The 21098-nt window shown below is 37.5% G+C and overlaps 1 protein-coding gene across 1 annotated transcript; it reads left to right on the forward strand.

The window, feature by feature from the left end:
- Nucleotides 1-4372: 4372 nt before the first annotated feature.
- LOC135946414 (protein FEV-like) lies at nucleotides 4373-9322 on the forward strand. Its single transcript, XM_065494623.1, has 3 exons — nucleotides 4373-4514; nucleotides 6624-6882; nucleotides 8728-9322. The coding sequence occupies exons 1-3, from the start codon at nucleotides 4460-4462 to the stop codon at nucleotides 9221-9223; spliced, it is 810 nt and encodes a 269-aa protein (XP_065350695.1). The 5' UTR covers nucleotides 4373-4459; the 3' UTR covers nucleotides 9224-9322.
- The last annotated feature ends 11776 nt before the right edge of the window (nucleotides 9323-21098 follow it).

The following is a 21098-nucleotide window of genomic DNA, read 5'->3' on the forward strand; positions in this document are numbered from 1 at the left end:
TCGACCTCCAATCTCACAAATAAAGAGCTGCTCAGATAAATCTTTTTTGACAATTTTTTTTCCTTTTGTCGGTTCACTTCTTTTAATACTTGTTTACTTTTCATCTTTTATTGTAACGACCAGCGCGCAGAAATACCCTGTCCAATACCGCAGTGACAAATTGCCCTATAGCTCATTCCAGGGTAGGATGATCTTTGTATCATCGTGTTTCTGCTCCCTCATGGGGATAATTATTTTACAGAAATGAATAATGGTTCCCCAAATTCGTTCCGCAGAATTGGTTGAAGCTGAGTTTTTAAGGTGCTGAAGGTGCTGAACAACAAAAGTCGGAAGTATAAAAGGCTTCCGTGATACTTTCAACTAAGGAATGGCTATGTCATGGCAATGACAATGCCAGAAGAGAAATGTCACAAGAGAGCAAACAAGGCGATTTGTTTTGGACAAAATCTTGCCAGAAGTGTTGGTTGCAAAAGTGATTTATTTCGACATGCACCTGCGTGGTGCTTTGACCTTGTATTTTTCTAAACAAGAAATATATCTCCAAAACAGTGCGCGATGCGAAGATGAAAATTAAGCTGTGCCCGCCTTCGGGGATGCTTTTCACGGAAGAGCCTTTTCATACATAAGGGGTATAAATCCTGAAAAAGACCTCCCTTGGTGTCAAGGTTTCCCTCCCCTAAGCCAGCAGTATTTGTTGAGTAATTTCAGGAGAGGAAAACAATTTTGCCGCAAATGTTTGGTGATAGAACACCACGCATGACACGCCATCGCCCAAAAACTGCAACGCATTAAATCGTCCTGGTCCCGGCAAAATTGCGCAACTTTCAACAACCAAACGCGAATTTCCTTGTTGCAACAAAAGGTCAACATCTTCATAATATAGGAAACTTTGCTTATCTTAATTATTATTTCCTATATATTGGTGGCCCCGAGACGTGACACAATAGCAATTAGTGAGAAAATTTCAATTTTTGTGAGTACAATTTTTAGTAGAAATGATTTCCTCTTATAGCCTCATTTCAATTTGAATTTTAAAACACTTTCCTGATTGGACACCGCGAGTTGCGCTTTATTTTTTCGTTATTCGACAAAATATAAAGAGAGAGTTAAACACCGTGAGTGGTGGCGGATAATGAGCAAAAGCATTGGAACGCGCGAAATGTCGTGCCACTGAAATTACATGGTGCGGCGCATCTCATTGGCATGAAACCCCTTTTCACGTGTGTGGACTTGGATATATGCTGTGCTCTTTTAATTCTTCATTGTAGTCACTTCTTTTTCCACTCGCTGTGTTATTTATGCAGAAAAAAGGATATCTTCTGCGCCATTAATTTTGCTGAAAGCAGCAGTGCTTTGTTTCGCGCGCGCCTTCTTTTCTCCCCGCATTTGTTTTTCAATTGAAAACGACACGCGGACGGGCGAGTGAGCGGCGGTGGCTGATGAGAGTGCCACTCACACACCCCGTCAATACACTGTGCTCTTTTCACCTCCTGCTTTAAGCAAAATTCTCTCAATCCTGTTCTTTTTCACCCTCACGAATCTCCGCTTATGCACGCGGTTTCTAATTAATTAGCTCTCCATTAAACCTTGATAATCATATTTTCATCTGATTTGGTTGATAATATATTACGTGGCATAACTCGTAGCCTTTATAGCTTGCAAATTAGTTTCAACAAATTTTCTAAAAATGAGTGGCAGGTTTAATAAATATTTTTTACGTCTAGACCAGGAGCAATTTTACAAATTAAATGCAAAAGACTGCGGGAAAAATTAATATTCGTTTTCTAATAGAGATTCAGGGTTTTTGGAATAACTGTCTGAATTTTACAATCAAATGCATGATAACCTTTAAAAATAGTTCACAATTTCACCATGCAAACCATCTGATTTATTTTTAAGCGGTGGAATTTATTTTTTGTCAGTGCTAATCGATTCCTGATGGTCTCATTAGATTGGGTGATCGAAATTCCGACAAATCGGTCTAACACTTAAAAATCGTTGCTTTTTAGCCACTTTTTTAATCAGAGTGTAGCTTAGATTCTTACAAGAACGCCGGCGGCCAATCAGAGAAAGGATGAACTGCTCTATAGATATAATTGTGGCTGTCGAAGAAGCCTGAGATCGAGACGGCAGCGACACACAATTAATCAACAAGACTTAATGCTATATATAGTCGCTCTGCTCGTTGTCACCATGGCGCTTCTGTCTCGATTTTAGGCTAGTACCGCATAATAAGGAACTCCCTTCTGATTGGTCGCTGGCATTCTTGTAGCACTTTTAGATTCGATGAGAAAGTAATGGTTTTCATGTTTTCAGTCTCGTTGAATTGTCTACCGAATTTTTTTTTTTTGAATCGATTGAACTTAAAAACAAGCGGGGACCAGATTTGCGATAAAATTGGTTCCCACTGCGCAGATCCAAGATGGCGTCTGAATGTGAGAAACAAAAAGCTCTCTTTGGATAGCCGTACGAGTGTCAAAAGTTTGTTTTTAAAATCCAGAAGACACAATTAAAACAATTATAATACAAATTATGTCGCATTTACTAATGAAAACTTGGTTCTTTTCACGTGACCCATGTTCCACCGGACGCCATTTCTTCGCGTCGCACGAATCTGGCCCCCGCTGGTAAAAACCAACTCAAGGACTGGCGTCTAGCTTTGTAAATGAGTTTGAAAATCCGCCAAAATTCTGCTAACAGTCACAATTTGAATTTATTTTGAAAAGCAGTTACATTTTTCACGTGTTACCAGCCAGACGTGTGTGTATGTAAGAAGGGTACTGTCCTCATTCGCTCACTATATTATCTTCTCTGTGCTTTAATGTGTAAGTGAGATCACGTCATTTAAAATAATTGACCAAATTGGCCGTTTTTATTTTCTGTTGACAGACAAATGGCAGTGCGCGTGTTGCAAAGAAAAGGTTTCGTTCGGCTGAAAAACTGTGCACGCGGACTTGAGAGAGCGAGTGACTGATTAAACAACAAATTTAATTTCCTTCAGAGCGCGTGCGAGCAGGAGGAACTGCATGGCGCGTTCATTAACTGTGTAACAAGCCACCCTCACCAAGAGAAAACTAAAGCGCGCTTGCACGAATAAAGGACAGAGCAAATAAACGAAGCACATCCTCTGCTGGCGGAACGAGAGCAGGAAACGCGTAATCTTCCACATAAATAATGCCACATATTATTAAAATTAAATGTTATTAATGCATGCGACGTCTCTATTTGCCGCACAGCAGCAGTCGCGTGAGGACCAGCCGCGCGACCACCGATCTCATGATGCATTTCGCGTGGGCGAAAAATCAAAATGAATTATTAAAACGCGAGGTGCGAAATACAAGACATTCTTTTTGCCTAAAATGTGAATTTATTGTAATTTTGAAACCAGCCACTAGTCGGAATTTTTCAATCTATGAAATGCTTTATTGAGCTATATGGTGGAAACATATGTACATAATATTTTTATCTTGAAAATTTTTAAAGATAACTTTTTTAAACCTATCCTATGACAAGATGAATCTACTGATGAAACATTTTATGATTTTTCGGAAATAAAAGAGACTCTACCATTGAACGCGCACCCTAAACCATATTTTAAATACAATAAGGGAATCTAAAAAAAATCATAAAAACTCTCACAGCCTAACAATGTCACGCTATATTCATTAGCTAATTTAAGGTTGAACTTTGAACCTTTTGGTCCATGGATGAAAAGAATTGTAACAAATGAAATATTGTTGACATAAGACAGGTGAATAAAAGAACCCACCCGCGCAGTAGGTCTCTGGTGGGTGATAAAGCAAAATTCATGACGAAGCATATTTTGAATGCGCTCTCTTCGAAATAATATGACAGAGGAAATATTTCAATGGATGTTTTCCTAAAATGTTTCTAAATAATGTCAACTCCATGCATTTTCTTTAGAGGTAAATAACCTTCGATCGACAAAGGAAAGCGCCTGCCGGTCCAAAATAAAAGATGAACCTCTGGAACAATGGAAATATATAGACAGCAGTTTTAAAGAAAAATAGAACATAACTCATTGGGGGTGTATAAATTCCCTTGAACCGACTTTCTACATTTTTCGTTTCATTCTCCACAAAGTATCCCTCATGTAAAATGGTAAATAAGTGGTCCATCCCAGATTTTTCTGGAAGGTCCAAATGAATCATAAAAATTTTAAGCGACTCTCACATTCCTATTGCACCTTTTGTTTCTCTCTCTCTCTCTCTCTTTCTCTCTCTTGTTCTCTCCTCCTTCTTGGGGTAGCTGGGTAGGGGGCAAACAATTATACTAACAGCGGCGGCTCAATGGCCATATATGTTGGCGAGCGCGCATCTCAACTCAGAGTGAAGCTAGCCAGTGAGTGAGAAAGGCAGTAGCAAGCAGTGCGGCGACTCATCAAAGTCTCCTTTTCAATATTTTGTGATCGGGGTGCAGCATTCGCACAGATTCAGCAATGAATTCACACAACTCGAACCGCTGGATACGGCAGTTTCAATCATCTCTCCCAGGTAATTAATTATTTTTTTTCCTTTTCATCTGCGTCCTCCCGTTCGCAGGGTTTATACAAATCAGAAGTTTTTTTTTCTTGAAATCAAGTTGTGTAATACTTTTTTTAATTTGTACAGATATATCTTGCGTGATTATTTGAACTGGAGATATTTGTATAATATGATCTCAACGGGACAGAAATTCTGGCGAAATTGAGAACACGAAATGACGGTTTTTATTAAATTTTAGTAGCAGTATACAGTTGGCACCCATAGGGGCTAATTTAAGATTTTTCCTAGATTAAATAACAATAAATTGGTTAAACAAACCTGTGGTGGAAAAATCTAGGTTTTTAGAAAATCATATTTATTGGAAAAAACATTACAATTCAATACGAATTGACGACTGGAGCTCGTTCAGCTGCTGAGTCGAAGTAGCTATTTAACAAAATAAAAGTGCAAAAACATTTTTGTACTTGAAAAAAAGTGTGCGAAAAGAAGAACAAAAAAATTAGTCGCACGATGACAACCAATCCTTCACTTTTTTCTTCGATACATTTTTATCTCTCAGGTTTTTCAATTCACGTAGATAGTTTTTGCTGTCCAGATTTTTGAATTCTCCGATAATTATTTATCTGGTCACATCAAATTTTGCTCGTCTGAGCACCTTTTGTTTTTCTGCTGTTAGAAATTTAGATAGTGATATATCTGAATTTCAATTATTTTTATAATGAAACAAGAGAGAAATAACTTTTTTGTTAATAATTATTATTATTTTTGTCTCTGTATATATATATCTTTATCAAATGGTCCAAATCAGACATTTGCTGGAGGAGTTGGCCAAGCAGACCTTTATGTTGCACCCTAAAATATTGGCAAATAATCCTACTATTTCAAAGGAGATTAAAGATTACTGTTTGAAAAGAATTTTTTTTAGAATATAATTAACTTTTACCTTGCTTGAGGAAAAAAATATTGGTGTCAAAAAAGCTGGACGTTTGACGCCAAATAAGTTGCCCTTGGACACCAACTTCGCAGGTCAGAGACCAAGGGTCAGGCTACATAATTAAGTTCGATTTAAAAAAAATCTAGCGTACTACCCTCGAACATAAAAACTCGAAACCCCAAAATGGCCGAAATGAGGCCTATATAGAATTCTGAGGCGCTCCATTTTGTCGGCTGCTGGCTAAACCGGCTTGCAATTAGCCACCTAAATCTCGCACCGGCGGCGGCTCACTTAATAACTGCTCACGGCGCTGCTCGAGTCACTCTCGCAAATCACATTTCTAAATTTTCCCCAAAAAATATTTTTAAGATGGTATTAATTAGGTTTCACAAATTTACTAACTTATTTGTATTTTTCCTATCAGTCAAAAAGTGCGTATCTCATGATAGGAGTCCGAAAATGGAAACCCTTTCCGGTTTTTCACATAATAAACCAGAATATATTTTAATCGGCGAAGGACCGCAGAGAATTTCAATAAACCAAAAGAATTCGGTTTTTCTTCTTCACATGGGGACTGCCGTGCAGATATGCAACTTGCATGGCAGGTTACCTTTGCTCCGCCCTCTTCGCTGCAGAAGGTTATCATGCGCAATAGCCCTGCAGCGGTCGAGCAGTCAAAGTGTATCACTCTCTCGAAGCAAATTCAAGTTTTTTACCACTCACATTCAATTGAAATTAAAAAGAACAATTCTCGCCGCAGCAAAATAAACAGGCTGAAAATGTTAGGGTGGTTTTCATTTCAAGAAAATCAACAACAAAAAATTTAAAAAAACATGACATTTTTCGATTTTTTTGGGTTTATTTGGTGCGTGAAAACGGTCACGTGAAAATGTGCGAAAGGAACCAAGTTTTCGTCAATATTGTGGCATAATTTGCATCACTTGATGAATCGTAAAAACATACTCTTGACACTCGTACGGGAATCCAAAGAGAGCTTTTTGTTTCCCAACATTCAGACGCTATCTTTGGATCTGCGCAGTGCGAATCAATTGTATCGCACATCTGGAACACGATGTTTAGCGTTATCCCATCCCAAGCTACCTCGTTATAAGAAATACAATTTTAATAAGTCGTACGCCCATAGTGTCCAACAAATGAATAATAAATACATAATTTCATTGCAGTTGCTGGAATCATGGAGACAAACACTACGCTGTGGCAGTTTCTGCTGGAATTGCTTCTTTCCAACCAGTACTCGTCCATCATCACGTGGACGAACGCAGATGGTGAATTTAAGTTGGTCAACGCCGAAGAAGTAGCCAGATTATGGGGACTGCGAAAAAACAAAACAAACATGAACTACGACAAGCTGAGCAGGGCACTACGTTACTATTACGACAAGAATATCATCAAGAAGGTCCTTGGCCAGAAGTTTGTGTACAAGTATGTAAATTAACTTTCATCTTGAATGTCTATAAAGATGTTTTTTTTTTAAAGTAATACCCTTAAGACGCTACATTTTTTATTCTTGAGGGGGTTATATATATATAAAGAGTTTTAAAATGAGCAGAAAACTATATAAAAATACCAACACAATTTTTAGCTAAGAGGAATGTTTATAATTTGAGTGCTAAAATTTATAACGATTCCAAGATTTTTATGCTATTATCAAAATATAACGTAATTTGTGAAATTCAGTTAATTTTTTTTTAAATTTTTGCTCAAAACTGTGGTAACTCTTTGAATATTATGAATTTTAAATAATTAATCTAACTCCCTTGCTTTGAATTGATGAGCAAAATAATATGAAATATAAAACAATAACAATTAAAACATAATTTTATCTTAATTAACAACTTCCCCTGAAGCTAAAATAAGTATGGAGGCTGTCAACCGGTTCCTCCCCTGCTGGCTATACCTACTTAACGAATTCACCTTAAAATTAGTATGCGGTCGAGGGTGCGATATACTGCACACAAGAATATGTCTTTAGAAAAACTAAAATAGATTCAATAAACTCTCAGGTACACCCAGGGGAGCAGAGAGAGAGCGCGCCACCCACTGGGGACCAATAATAAAAGCACCCACTATACAAAGCATTAGCTATGCCCAATTTTCCAGCATTCGTGACATTGAAAAAAAATGAAAAATCCTAAAAACGTCTCCCAGATGAAAATCCCGGCGGATGTAGGGGGGGTTCCCCGTGGATCTATTGTTGTTCTTACCTATGCATGGCACCTGGGGTCGGAGCGGTTCTTCGATTTTTCAGGGTTGAAATTTTTAGTATTAAGGAAAAAGTTTTCTATTTTTAAAATCAGCTTAGTTGCTATTTCATTTAATAACAATTTTTCGTAGTTTCAAGAATAAGATCCTGTATTATCAACACTCAATATGAACTTCATGTGTGCAAAATAGAAGGATCTTTTCATAAATTTAACCATTTTCAACATCACGTCTGCATTGTCATTTTTTGCTGTTTGAGCTGTACGACAGTGGAAACCTATGAAAAGACCCACACAAGTTAAATGAAATTGGAAATTTTCGAAATTTTTTATCGCAGGCCCACGTCAGGGACAGATTCTGAAGGTCAATTTCGACCTTCATTAATCATTGGTCTACGCTAGGCCCTCTTGGGTTTTCTAAGCAAGGGAAATACGAAAAAATTTAACTTGACGAACGAGAGGCGAACTTGCTGCTCAAAGTCCATGCGTGGTCAATAAGCGGCCTCGAGCAGGATTTTAATCTTCAAACTCGAATTGCAGCAAAACCATCGCGATTGCACTTATGAAACTTGGTGTGCTTGTGCAGAATTTCACGGGATACCTTTCCGCCCTGAACCCCAAAAAATCGAAAGGGGTTATCGTCCCTTAATTTTGAATTTTCGAAAAAGGTCGCAAAATGTAACCTCGGCCTTCGACCAGCGAATTTTTTTTAATTGGGAACTTATTCTGGATCGAAAACTAGGTCGGTTAGTGACATTTTCAAGGTGATACCTCAGCGCAGTCAAGAGTTAAAGTTAAGATTTTATTTACACAATTCGTTTTTCGGGGATTTTTGCGATACCGAAAATATAAGGAACACAAAATCGCCGAGCTTCAAATTTGGAATTTCACCTATTCATCTATTAACAAGTACTTTTAAACATTTCAATGCTGAAAAATCGAGTCCAATCGACTTCCAATCTCGTAGAGAACTTATCCGTCGGTTTCCTATAATTTTGATTTCTTCACGACGCGTTTAAAAATTAAATGTTCCACCAAATTTAATTTGATATTCGATTTTTTCCAGATTTGTCTCGTTCCACGAAATCGTGAAAATGGACAAAAAGATGTCGTATCGGCTGAGGTCGTCGGGTGTAATGCAGCAGCAGCAGCAGGCGCGGGCCTCCTCCGAGGTTAGCAGCTATCTATGGCGGCAGGCGGCAGCTGTTGCTCTGATATACCGGGACGACTTCTTCCCGCTTCTCCCGCCAGCCGCTCTAGATCTATGGAGGCGGCAGAGTCTGCAGGCCTCAGCCGCCATCGCTTCCGCCGCCGTCTCCCCCGCGGCCACCTCCGAGGAGCCCATCGACCTTCGCGACGTTGAGCGCAACCTGCCAATCACTGGCGCTTCCGCCGGCCCGGCTTCGCCCCTGCCAGCCATTCTTGTGCCGCAACCTTTGCCGAACTGGACACACACCCTACTGCCGCAACACTTCTTTCCCCCCTCGGAGCACCTTTCCGATGAAGCATTCGAATATTATATGTCCCTGTGGCTCGCCAATTTCCCCAATTTCCCCAATTAATTCTTAATTATGTGTTGCCCTTGCAAATTGTGAGTGGGTTTTTGTTGGCTTGAATAAAAACTACATGTTACTTTCATTAAAGTGAATCTGTTCAGCTAATTCTGAGAAATCATTTGTATACCTTTAACATTTTTAGTGCATGTTTTCTGCAAATGGCAATAGAATAGAATATTTATTAAACGCCAACGGCGTACAACTATTTCCAGCATTTATATGAGGCTGCTTTGGTTAAAGTCAAAGGTTTTTAAGGACAATCAAGAATACTATACAGATCAGCATTACAATAACTACATTTACATTTGTCAGTAACATCCAGGTGAAAACAAGAATTTGTGCAAATAAGAAAATGATACCCATGAAAAAAATATATGGTTAGCATGGAACGATCCTTACAATTCGTTTTCTTCCAATCAGTATTTAACATTGCGGGAGTATAATAGAATTTTGGATCAATATTTTGCATTTTAATATTCGTATTACTTAACAAACTTGACAAAAGCTTTGGAACAATTTTGATTTTAGCTCATTTACGATAGGTCGGTCTGTACAAGTTCATAAACCAATCTTGAACGCATTCGTTTATCAACGCCCAGCGCCTTTTTAAAGAATCTAGATTTAGCACTTTCTAATTTATTGAAATCATTTAAATTTAAATATGGCCATATAGCTTCAATACCGTAGATTGCTAAATAATAACTTTGAGGCCGTATCAATAGAGGACTTACACAGATTTTTTTTATTTTTAATGTTGCGAAAATAGAACCCTCAACCCTTCGATCAATGTGTTGACTAAAACAAGTGCCAGATGCTTGAAAAGTTACTCCTAGATAGTTGACTGAAGGGGAAAATTTTAAGTTATTTTACTTTATCTTTATATTTATTTCTAAATTTTATAATCTGACATTTATTCCAATTTAAATATAGAGACATTTTGCCTAAGTAGGTTTTAATATCGCGAATGAGATCTTGCGTGATTATTTGCACTCGAGGTATTTGTATAATATGATCTGAACGGTACAGAAATTCTGGCATGAATGAGATCACGAAATTACGGTTTTTATTAAATTTTAGTAGCAGTATACAGTTGGTACCCATAGGGGCTAATTTAAGATTTTTTCTAGAAAAAATAACAATAAATTGGTTAAACAAACCTGTGGTGGAAAAATCTAGGCTCTTAGAAAATCATATTTATTGGAAAAAACATTACAATTCAATACGAATTGACGACTGGAGCTCGTTCAGCTGCTGAGTCGCAGTAGCTATTTAACAAAATAAAAGTGCAAAAACATTTTTGTACTCAAAAAATAGTGTGCGAAAAGAAGAACAAAAAAATTAGTCGCACGATGACAACCAACCCTTCACTTTTTTCTTCGATACACTTTTATCTCTCAGGTTTTTCAATTCATGTAAATAGTTTTTGCTGTCCAAATTTTTGAATTCTCCGATAATTATTTATCTGGTCACATCAAATTTTGCTCGTCTGAGCCCCTTTTGTTTTTCTACTGTTTGAAATTAAATTACTTAGAGTAAAATATCTGAATTTTAATTATTTTTGTAATAAAAATAGAGAATTTTTTTTTATTCATATTAATTATTATTTTATATCTTTATCAAATGGTCTAAATCAGACTTTCGCTGGAGGAGTTGGCCTAGCAGACCTTTATGTAACACCCAAAAATATCGGCAAATAATCCTAACATAGTAGTGTGCATATTTCAAAGGAGGTTGCTGTTTGAAAAGGCATTTTTTTAGAATATAACAAACTTTTACCTTGATTGAGGAAGAAAATATCGGTGTCAAAAAAGCTGGACGTTTGACGCCAAATAAGTTGCCCTTGGACACCAACTTCGCAGGTCAGAGACCAAAGGTCAGGCTTCAAAATTGAGTTCGATTTAAAAAAAAATCTAGCGTACTACCCTCGAACATAAAAATTCGAAACCCCAAAATGGCCAAAATGAGGCCTATATTGAATTCTGAGGCGCTCCATTTTGTCGGCTGCTGGCTAAACCGGCTTGCAATTAGCCACCTAAATCTCGCACCGGCGGCGGCTCACCTAATATACTGCTCACGGTGCTGCTCGAGTCACTCTCGAAAATCACATTTCTGATTTTTTCCCCAAAAATTATTTTTAAGATGGTATTAATTAGGTTTCACAAATTTATTAACTTATTTGTATTTTTCCTATCAGTCAAAAAGTGCGTATCTCATGATAGGAGTCCGAAAATGGAAACCTTTTCCGGTTTTCCACATAATAAACCAGAATATATTTTAACCGGAAAAGGACCGCAGAAGATTTCATAAACCAAAAGAATTCGGTTTTTCTTCTTCACATGGGGACAGATATGCAACCTGCATGGTAGGTTACCTTTGCTCCGCCCTCGTCGCTGCAGAAGGTTATCATGCGCAATAGCCATGCAGCGGTCGAGCAGTCAAAAGTGTACGTATCACTCTCTCGGAGCAAATTCAAGTTTTTTGCCACTCACATTCAATTGAAATTAAAAAGAACAATTCTCGCCGAAGCAAAATAAGCAGGCTGAAAATGTTAGAGTGGTTTTATTATTAGTTTTCAAGAAATTCAACAACAAAAAATTAAAAAACATGACATTTTTCGAATTTTTGGGTTTATTTGGTGCATGAAAATGGTCACGTGAAAATGCGCGAAAAGAACCAAGTTTTCGTCAATATTGTACGGGAAACCAAAGAGAGCTTTTTGTTTCCTAACATTCAGACGCTATCTTGGATCTGCGCAGTGCGAATCAGTTTTATCGCACATCTGGACCACGATGTTTTGCGTTATACCATCCCAAGTTACCTGTTATAAGAAATACAATTTTAATAAATCGTACGCCGATATATGGTGTCCAACAAATGAATAATAAATACATAATTTCATTGCAGTTGCTGGAATCATGGAGACAAACACTACGCTGTGGCAGTTTCTGCTGGAATTGCTGCTTTCCAACCAGTACTCGTCCATCATCACGTGGACGAACGCAGATGGTGAATTTAAGTTGGTCAACGCCGAAGAAGTAGCCAGATTATGGGGACTGCGGAAAAACAAAACAAACATGAACTACGACAAGCTGAGCAGGGCACTACGTTACTATTACGACAAGAATATCATCAAGAAGGTCCTTGGCCAGAAGTTTGTGTACAAGTATATAAATTAACTTTCATCTTGAATGTCTATAAAGATGTTTTTTTAAAGTAATACCATTAAGACGCTACATTTTTTATTCTTGAGGGGGTTATATATATATATATATATATATATATATATATATATATATATATATATATATATATATATATATATAAAGAGTTTTAAAAATGAGCAGGAAACTATATAAAAATACCAACACAATTTTTAGCTAAGAGGAATGTTTATAATTTGAGGGCTAAAATTTATAACGATTCTAAGATTTTTATGCCATCAAAATATAACGTAATTTGTGAAATTCAGTTAATTTTTTTAAAATTTTTGCTCAAAACTGTGGTGGCTCTTTGAATTTTATGAATTTTAAATAATTAATCTAAGTGTGTGTTCGGGAGACTTTTAAGGGTAATTTTCATTTTTACCGACTTTATTTCTCCATCCTGAATTTTACATATGTGGTTAGGGGTGTTTCATAGTGTGTAACCTGAAATTTTGAGCAAAAAATTCGGAGGCATTTTTTTGGGAAATCACGATTTTCAAAAACGGAAAATTTCAGATAGTAAATCCGAAATATCGAGGTATCTTCGGTCCAGATTGGAATTTCCATGTGGTTTTTTCACCTCCACACGTAACTTTTTCAGTAGAACAAATTTGCCTTTGGTCAAAAATTTGTAGGTCAAAGGTCAAGGTCCCAAATTCGCATGCCAAATGTTTTGTTAAAAATATCGCAAAATACGCCCCCTCGGATTTTTTTCATGAAAACGTAAAAAATGTAGCCCTGAATTTGTAGAATCGAATGGTGAAGAGAAATCGATGGAGACTCTGATAGATCGCGAGATATTTTGAATTTCAGGATTCGTGTGGCGCGTCCGGCACGACGACAATATCATCCGGCGATTTTACTTTCGTAATTTACGTCGAAATTTGATATGTAACCCACATGTTATGCATATGATTACCTAGAAAAATAAACGAGCTTTCCAGTGGTGTGCTTACATTTTGTTTTGGTTTCAAAATTCTCAAGAAATAGCGGCGCGCGAAAAGAAAATATAGATTTTTCAAATATTGACATTTTTACAAATCTCAAATCTCGGGTTCTAACCATCAGAATTGCAAAAACTACCCACCGTTGGACTCGTCTCGACCTTCCCTGACCAGCTGAAAGGTTTAGGGGTGTTTACCCTCCACCCCTAAGTTGCTGAACTTCAACCCCCAAGAAAAATAACAAAAAATGTAGCATCTTACAGTTAGGGGTGGAGGGTAAACACCCCTAAACCTTTCAGCTGGTCAGGGAAGGTCGAGACGAGTCCAACGGTGGGTAGTTTTTGCAATTCTGATGGTTAGAACCCGAGATTTGAGACTTGTAAAAATGTCAATATTTGAAAAATTTATATTTTCTTTTCGCGCGCCGCTATTTCTTGAGACGTTTGAAACCAAACCAAAATGTAAGCACACCACTGGAAAGCTCGTTTATTTTTCTAGGTAATCATATGCATAGCATGTGGGTTACATATCAAATTCCGACGTAAATTACGAAAGTAAAATCGCCGGATGATATTGTCATCGTGCCGGACGCGCCACACGAATTCTTCAATTCAAAATATTTCACGATCTGTTAGAGTCTCCATCGATTTCTCTTCACCATTCGATTCGACACATTCAGGGCTACATTTTTTACGTTTTCATGAAAAAAATCCGAGGGGGCGTATTTTGCGATATTTTTAATTGAACATTTTGCACGCGAATTGGTGGCCTTGACCTTTGACCTACGAATTTTTGACCAATGGCAAACTTGTTCTACTGAAAAAGTTACGTGTGGAGGTGAAAAAACCACATGGAAATTCCAATCTGGACCGAAGGTACCTTGATATTTCGGATTTACTATATATCTGAAATTTTCCGTTTTCAAAAATCGTGATTTCCCAAAAAAGCCCCCGAATTTTTTGCTCAAAATTTCAGGTTACACACTATGAAACACCCCTAACAACATATGTAAAATTCAGGATGGAGAAATAAAGTCGGTAAAATTGACAATTACCCTTAAAAGTCTCCCGAACACACACCTAACTCCCTTGCTTTGAATTGATGAGCAAAATAATATGAAATATAAAACAATAACAATTAAAACATAATTTTATCTTAATTAACAACTTCCCCTGAAGCTAAAATAAGTATGGAGGCTGCCAATCGGTTCCTCCCCTGGCTATACCTACTTAACGAATACGCCTTAAAATTAGTATGCGGTCGAGGGTACAATACCACACACAAGAATGTCTTTAGAAAAACTAAAATAGATTCAATAAACTATCAGGTACACCCAGGGGAGCAGAGAGAGAGAGCGCGCCACCCACTTGGGCACAATAATAAGCACCCACCATACAAAGCATTAGCTATGCCCAATTTTCCAGCATTCGTGACATTGAAAAAAATGAAAAATCCTAATAAGGTCCCCCAGATGAAAATCCCGGCGGATGTAGGGGGGTTCCCCGTGAATCTATTGTTGTTCTTACCTATATGCATAGCACCTGGGGTCGGAGCGGTTCTTCCTAAATTGAAATTTTAGGCAGTATTTAGCGCTAATATGAACAGGTGAATTTTAATGAAGCCAAACACAGACCCCTTTTGAAAATCTGCAATTTTTTTTAAAAAAAATAAAAAATTTCTTTCAGGACTCAAAATTACTATTTTTTATCTTCTCACTATTGATTTTTCATAAGTTTTCTCACCCTGGAAGGAATTAATTTCATGCTAAAAAAAGAGTGCGTAACCAGTAAAATTCGAAAAATGGGATTTTGGGGCACTTTTGGTCAGAAGTACATGGAAAAAATAGGTCGGTTAGGGTTCACTTTACATGAAATTTCATTTTTTTAAATAAAAAAATCAAAATCATTTTACTTTAATGCATGCGACGTCTCTATTTGCCGCACAGCAGCAGTCACGTGAGGACCAGCCGCGCGACCACCGGTCTCATGATGCATTTCGCGTGGGCGAAAAATCAAAATTAATATTAAAATGCAAGGTGCGAAATACAATAAGACATTCTTTTTGCCTAAAATGTGAATTTATTATAACTTTGAAACCAGCCACTAGTCGGAATTTTTCAATCTATGAAATGTTATTGAGCTATATGGTGGAAACATATGTATATAATATTTGTATCTTGAAATTTTTTAAAGATAACTTTTTTAAACCTATCCTATGACAAGATGAATCTACTGATGAAACATTTTATGATTTTTCGGAAATAAAAGAGACTTTACCATTGAACGCGCACCCTAAACCATATTTTAAACAGAATAAGGCAATCTAAAAAAAATCATAAAAACTCTCACAGCCTAACAATGTCACGCTATATTCATTAGCTAATTTAAGGTTGAACTTTGAACCTTTTGGTCCATGGATGAAAAGAATTGTAACAAATGAAATATTGTTGACATAAGACAGGTGAATAAAAGAACCCACCCGCAGAGTCGGTCTCTGCTGGGTGATAAAGGAAAATTCATGACGAAGCATATTTTGAATGGGCTCTTTTCGAAATAATATGACAGAGAGGAAATATTTCAATACATTTTTTTCCTAAAACGTTTCTAAATAATGCCAAGCACATGCATTGAATTTAGAGGAAAATACCCTTCGACAAAGGAAATCCCCTGCCGGTCAAAAATAAAAGATGAACCTCTGGAACAATTGAAATATAGACAGCAATTTTAAAGAAAAATAGAACATAGCTCATTGGGGGTGTATATATTCGCTTGAACCGACTTTCTACATTTTTCGTTTCACTCTCCACAAAGTATACCTCACGTAAAATAGTAAATAAGTGGTCCATCCCAGATTTTTCTGGAAGGTCGCAATGAATCATAAATTATTATTTGTATAATAATAGTCCCGAATATTTGCACAATCTTGTAACAACAATGCATGATGTCGATTTTTCGGGTAGGTCACGGGCGCATTGAAAGCGGCTTCGGGCCCCCTTTGTCAGTGTAACAGTGCCTGAGCAGTGCTTCCAAGTCATTTGTTATCGCTTGTGGAATAACCTGTCACCGAATCTGTGTATGAATGGGAACTCAAGTGCATTCAAACAAAAAGTGAGCCAAACATTTCTTGCCAAATACTGATATGATAGACTGATTTTACTATTCCCTCTGTTATCAAATACAAAAAAATGCTTTGTTATATTTTTGTTGTGTTCTGGATGTGGATGTATGGGGCACAGTTGCCCTGCTGATCCGTAATAAACCAAAATTTGAATCTAAATTAACAACCAAAATCTAAACTTTCTTTGCTGCTGGAAAAAGGCAACAGACAATTTCACAGTAAAAATTTTGGTATTTGTTTGGCAATCCTAACAAGTTTGTGGTAAAAAAATATTTTAATTTCCGAATATTATTGGAAATTTTACAAAATTTATTGTTGACTCCATTGATCCAATTGTGCGCGTAATTAAAAGGAATAATTCTAACAATTATTTGACCAGTTGTATAAACCCTTAGTGTTTGAAGCCACCAACAGATGGCGCCACCGTAAAATTTCGCAATAAATTTAATTTTAAGGCACTTTCACTGTGATTTCAGACTCAATCCTGCCACTGTGCATTCTTCACTTAATTTGCTTTCTTTTGACGTTCTGAAAACCAAAATCAGTCCAGCCATTGGAAAAGATCTTATATTTAAAAAAATGTTTTTCACGATTCTACGGCGATTGGCTTCTCTCTCTTGTTCTCTCCTCCTTCTTGGGGTAGCTGGGTTGGGGGCAAACAATTATACTAACAGCGGCGTCTCAATGGCCATATATGTTGGCGAGCGCGCATCTCAACTCAGAGTGAAGCTAGCCAGTGAGTGAGAAAGGCAGTAGCAAGCAGTGCGGCGACTCATCAAAGTCTCCTTTTCAATATTTTGTGATCGGGGTGCAGCATTCGCACAGATTCAGCAATGAATTCACACAACTCGAACCGCTGGATACGGCAGTTTCAATCATCTCTCCCAGGTAATTAATTAATTTTTTTCTTTTCATCTGCGTCATCCCGTTCGCAGGGTTTAGACAAATCAGAAGTTTTTTTTTCTTGAAATCAAGTTGTGTACTATTTATTTTTTAATTTGTACAGATATATCTTGCGTGATTATTTGCACTGGAGATATTTGTATAATATGATCTCAACGGGACAGAAATTCTGGCGAAATTGAGAACACGAAATGACGGTTTTTATTAAATTTTAGTAGCAGTATACAGTTGGCACCCATAGAGGCTAATTTAAGATTTTTTTCTAGAAAAAATAACAATAAATTGGTTAAACAAACCTGTGGTGGAAAAATCTAGGTTTTAGAAAATCATATTAATTGGAAAAAACATTACAATTCAATAGGAATTATGACTGGAGCTCGTTCAGTTGCTGAGTCGCAGTAGCTATTTAACAAAATAAAAGTGCAAAAACATTTTTGTACTCAAAAAATAGTATGCGAAAAGAAGAACAAAAAAATTAGTCGCACGATGACAACCAATCCTTCACTTTTTTCGATACATTTAATCTCTCAGGTTTTTCAATTCATGTAGATAGTTTTTGCTGTCAAAGTTTTTGAATTCTCCGATAATTATTTATCTGGTCACATCAAATTTTGCTCGTCTGAGCCCCTTTTATTTTTCTGCTGTTAAAAATTTAATACTTATAGAGTATTATATCTGAATTTCAATAATTTTTTAATAAAAAAAGAGAGTAGAGCAGTTATTCGCGAGATTGGAGGTCAATTGGACGCGATTTTTCAGCGTAGAAATTTTTAGGTGGCAGTTATATTTGCTTAAAGTACTTGTTAATAGATGGTGAAATTCCAAATTTGAAGCTCGGGAATGGGGGCGTTCCCTATTTTTTCGGTATCTCAAAAATACCGGAAAAACGAATTGTGTTAATGAATTCTAAACTGCAACTCTTGACTGCGTTGAGGTATCACCTTGAAATTTTCACTGCCCAACCTAGTTTTTGATCCTGAACAACTTTTGCATTTACAAAAAATTCGCAGGTCGAAGGTCAAGATCACCTTTTGCGACCTTTTTTTGAAAATTCAAAATTAAGGGATGATAGCCCCCTACGATTTTTTTGGGGTTCAGCGCTGAAATGTAGCCCGTGAAATTCTGCACAAGCACACCAAGTTTCATAGGTGCAATCGCGATAGTTTGGCTGCAATTCGAATTTGAAGTTTGAAAACCTGCTCGAGGCCGCTTTACCGCGCGTGGACTTTGTGCAGCGAGTTCACCTCTTGTTCTTCAAGTTGATTTTTTTCGCATTTCACTTGCATAGAAACACCAATGGGGCCTAGGGTAGACCAAGGAAGGTTGAAATCGACCTTCAGGGTCTGTCCCTGACGTGACCCTGAGATCCGAAATATCGAAAATTTCCAGTTTCATCGAACTTGGTGTCCTTTTATAGGTTTTCACCACCGTAGAGCTCAAATATACAGCCAAAACTGCCGAATGACAATCCTGAAACTGGTTCTACGCCGAAAAATCGCGTCCAATCGACCTCCAATCTCGCAAATAACTGCTCAAATGCAAAAGTTGTTCAGGGTCAAAAACTAGGTTGGGAAGTGAAAATTTCAAGGTGATACCTCAACGCAGTCAAAAGTTGCAGTTTAGAATTCATTAAAACAATTCGTTTTTTGGGTATTTTTTAGATACCGAAAAATAGGGAACGCCCCCATTCCCGAGCTTAAAATTTGGAATTTCACCATCTATTAACAAGAACTTTAAGCAAAAATGATTGCCATCTAAAAATTTCAACGCTGAAAAATCGCGTCCAATCGACCTCGAGATTTTTGAATTCTCCGATAATTATTTATCTGTTCACATCAAATTTTGCTCGTCTGAGCTCCTTTTGTTTTTCTACTGTGTCAGAGTTTTACCTGACGATAAAGAGGTAGAAGGTTTTCTACCATTTAATTACAATTAACTTTTTACTATAAATCTCCGAAAGTGAAAGTTAAATACATAAGACACATTTTAGAAATCACATAACTACACTTATGTCACACACATACATGAATGAAATATTTATTAAACACCAAAAGGTGTACAACAGACATAAAATACAGAGTAATTAAATCACATATCAATGCTCGTTTTTGCTTTGGCGGCTTGGCACAACGTCAGATTGTTCTTAACAAATTCAAAAAAATGGTAAAAGTTAATTTGTTTGATATCACAGAATTTGCACTCGCAGTCCTCACTCGCGCAGGAGTGTCACACACATACACACATACTTAATTAGAATAAACTGAAGTAATTGGGTCACACAAACACATGACTACATAATTATGTCCGGAGAAAATGTAAGAACGGGAAAGGAAACCAATGTTAGAATTAAGGTTAAAAAAAACTAAACCCTTGTGAGATGTCAGGGTTTTACCTGACGATATTACGATCGCACTAATAATTGTTGCGCACCGATATGTATTGACGTGAACTTTCGGGCGCCCACAGGGGAGAGCGGAGGGAGAAACTCAGGTATCAATAAAGGCGACGCAAGAGCCTCCCCCTCGCGCGAGCACACGACCCGCTCGCACCCACGGATTCGCTCTCCTGACGGCACGCGAGCAAGAGGGTAATTCTCTCGCTCCCCCGCTCGTCCCTCTGGGTAGCCACGCTTTACTGTCGCCGCCATCTACAATAAACTGGTATGGTATAGTAACCGGGCATTTTCCCTTCTTGTCCACCCTGCACCCTTTAAAGTCGGCCATGGCTAGAAGAACAGGCTCCGACCTCGTGATAGGGAGAAGGCGCGCCGGCAGGGCCGATTGCACCCATTCGGCGGCCCCTGCCCCGCGTCGCTGACAGCACCCCATTTCAGAATTTTTAAAAAACGCTATTAATCAAGAACTCTCTAATAAATTTTTTTTGGCAACCCCTCTCTGCTGCTTAAAACATTGAATCACGTTGAGCGGTTTTCGACGAAATGATGAGAAAATCTCCATTTTTTTTCAAAATTTGACAATTACAACATAATAATTATGTAAAATTCAGGATGGAGAAATAAAGTCGGTAAATTGACAATTACCCATACAAGTCTCCCGAACACACACATATATAGCTTTTTTCATTTGCTCGACCGTATGAAAAAACCTTTAACATCAGCGGGGACTAGATTCGTGCGACTCGCAAATATGGCGGCAGATGGAGTTTCGCTTGTAAAAACGGTCACGTGAAAATGCGTGAAAAGAACCAAGTTTTCGTCAATATTGTGGCATAATTTGCATCACTTGATGAATCGTAAAAACATACTCTTGACACTAGTACGGCAATCCAAAGAGAGCTTTTTGTTTCCTAACATTCAGACGCTATCTTTGGATCTGCGCAGTGCGCGAACCAATTGTATCGCACATCTGGTACCACGATGCTTAACATTATCCCATCCCAAGTTACCTGTTATAAGAAATACAATTTTAATAAGTGTTCCCCCATGGTGTCCAACAAATGAATAATAAATACATAATTTCATTGCAGTTGCTGGAATCATGGAGACGAGCACTACGCTGTGGCAGTTTCTGCTGGAATTGCTTCTTTCCAACCAGTACTCGTCCATCATCACGTGGACGAATGCAGAAGGAGAATTTAAGTTGGTCAACGCTGAAGAAGTTGCCAGATTATGGGGACTCCGCAAAAATAACACCAACATGACTTATGGCAAGATGAGCAGAGCACTGCGCTCTTATTATGGGAAAAATATCATCA

The sequence above is a fragment of the Cloeon dipterum genome, chromosome X (assembly GCF_949628265.1).
Source record: "Cloeon dipterum chromosome X, ieCloDipt1.1, whole genome shotgun sequence".
Lineage (NCBI taxonomy): Eukaryota > Metazoa > Arthropoda > Insecta > Ephemeroptera > Baetidae > Cloeon > Cloeon dipterum.

Bases quoted from the DNA above. Each gene is read 5' to 3' on its own strand.
- LOC135946414 (XM_065494623.1), top strand. From the start codon at position 4,460: ATGAATTCACACAACTCGAACCGCTGGATACGGCAGTTTCAATCATCT. The intron at 4,515-6,623 runs GTAATTAATTAT...ATTTCATTGCAG, and splicing joins GTTTCAATCATCTCTCCCAG to TTGCTGGAATCATGGAGACA. The intron at 6,883-8,727 runs GTATGTAAATTA...GATTTTTTCCAG, and splicing joins GGCCAGAAGTTTGTGTACAA to ATTTGTCTCGTTCCACGAAA.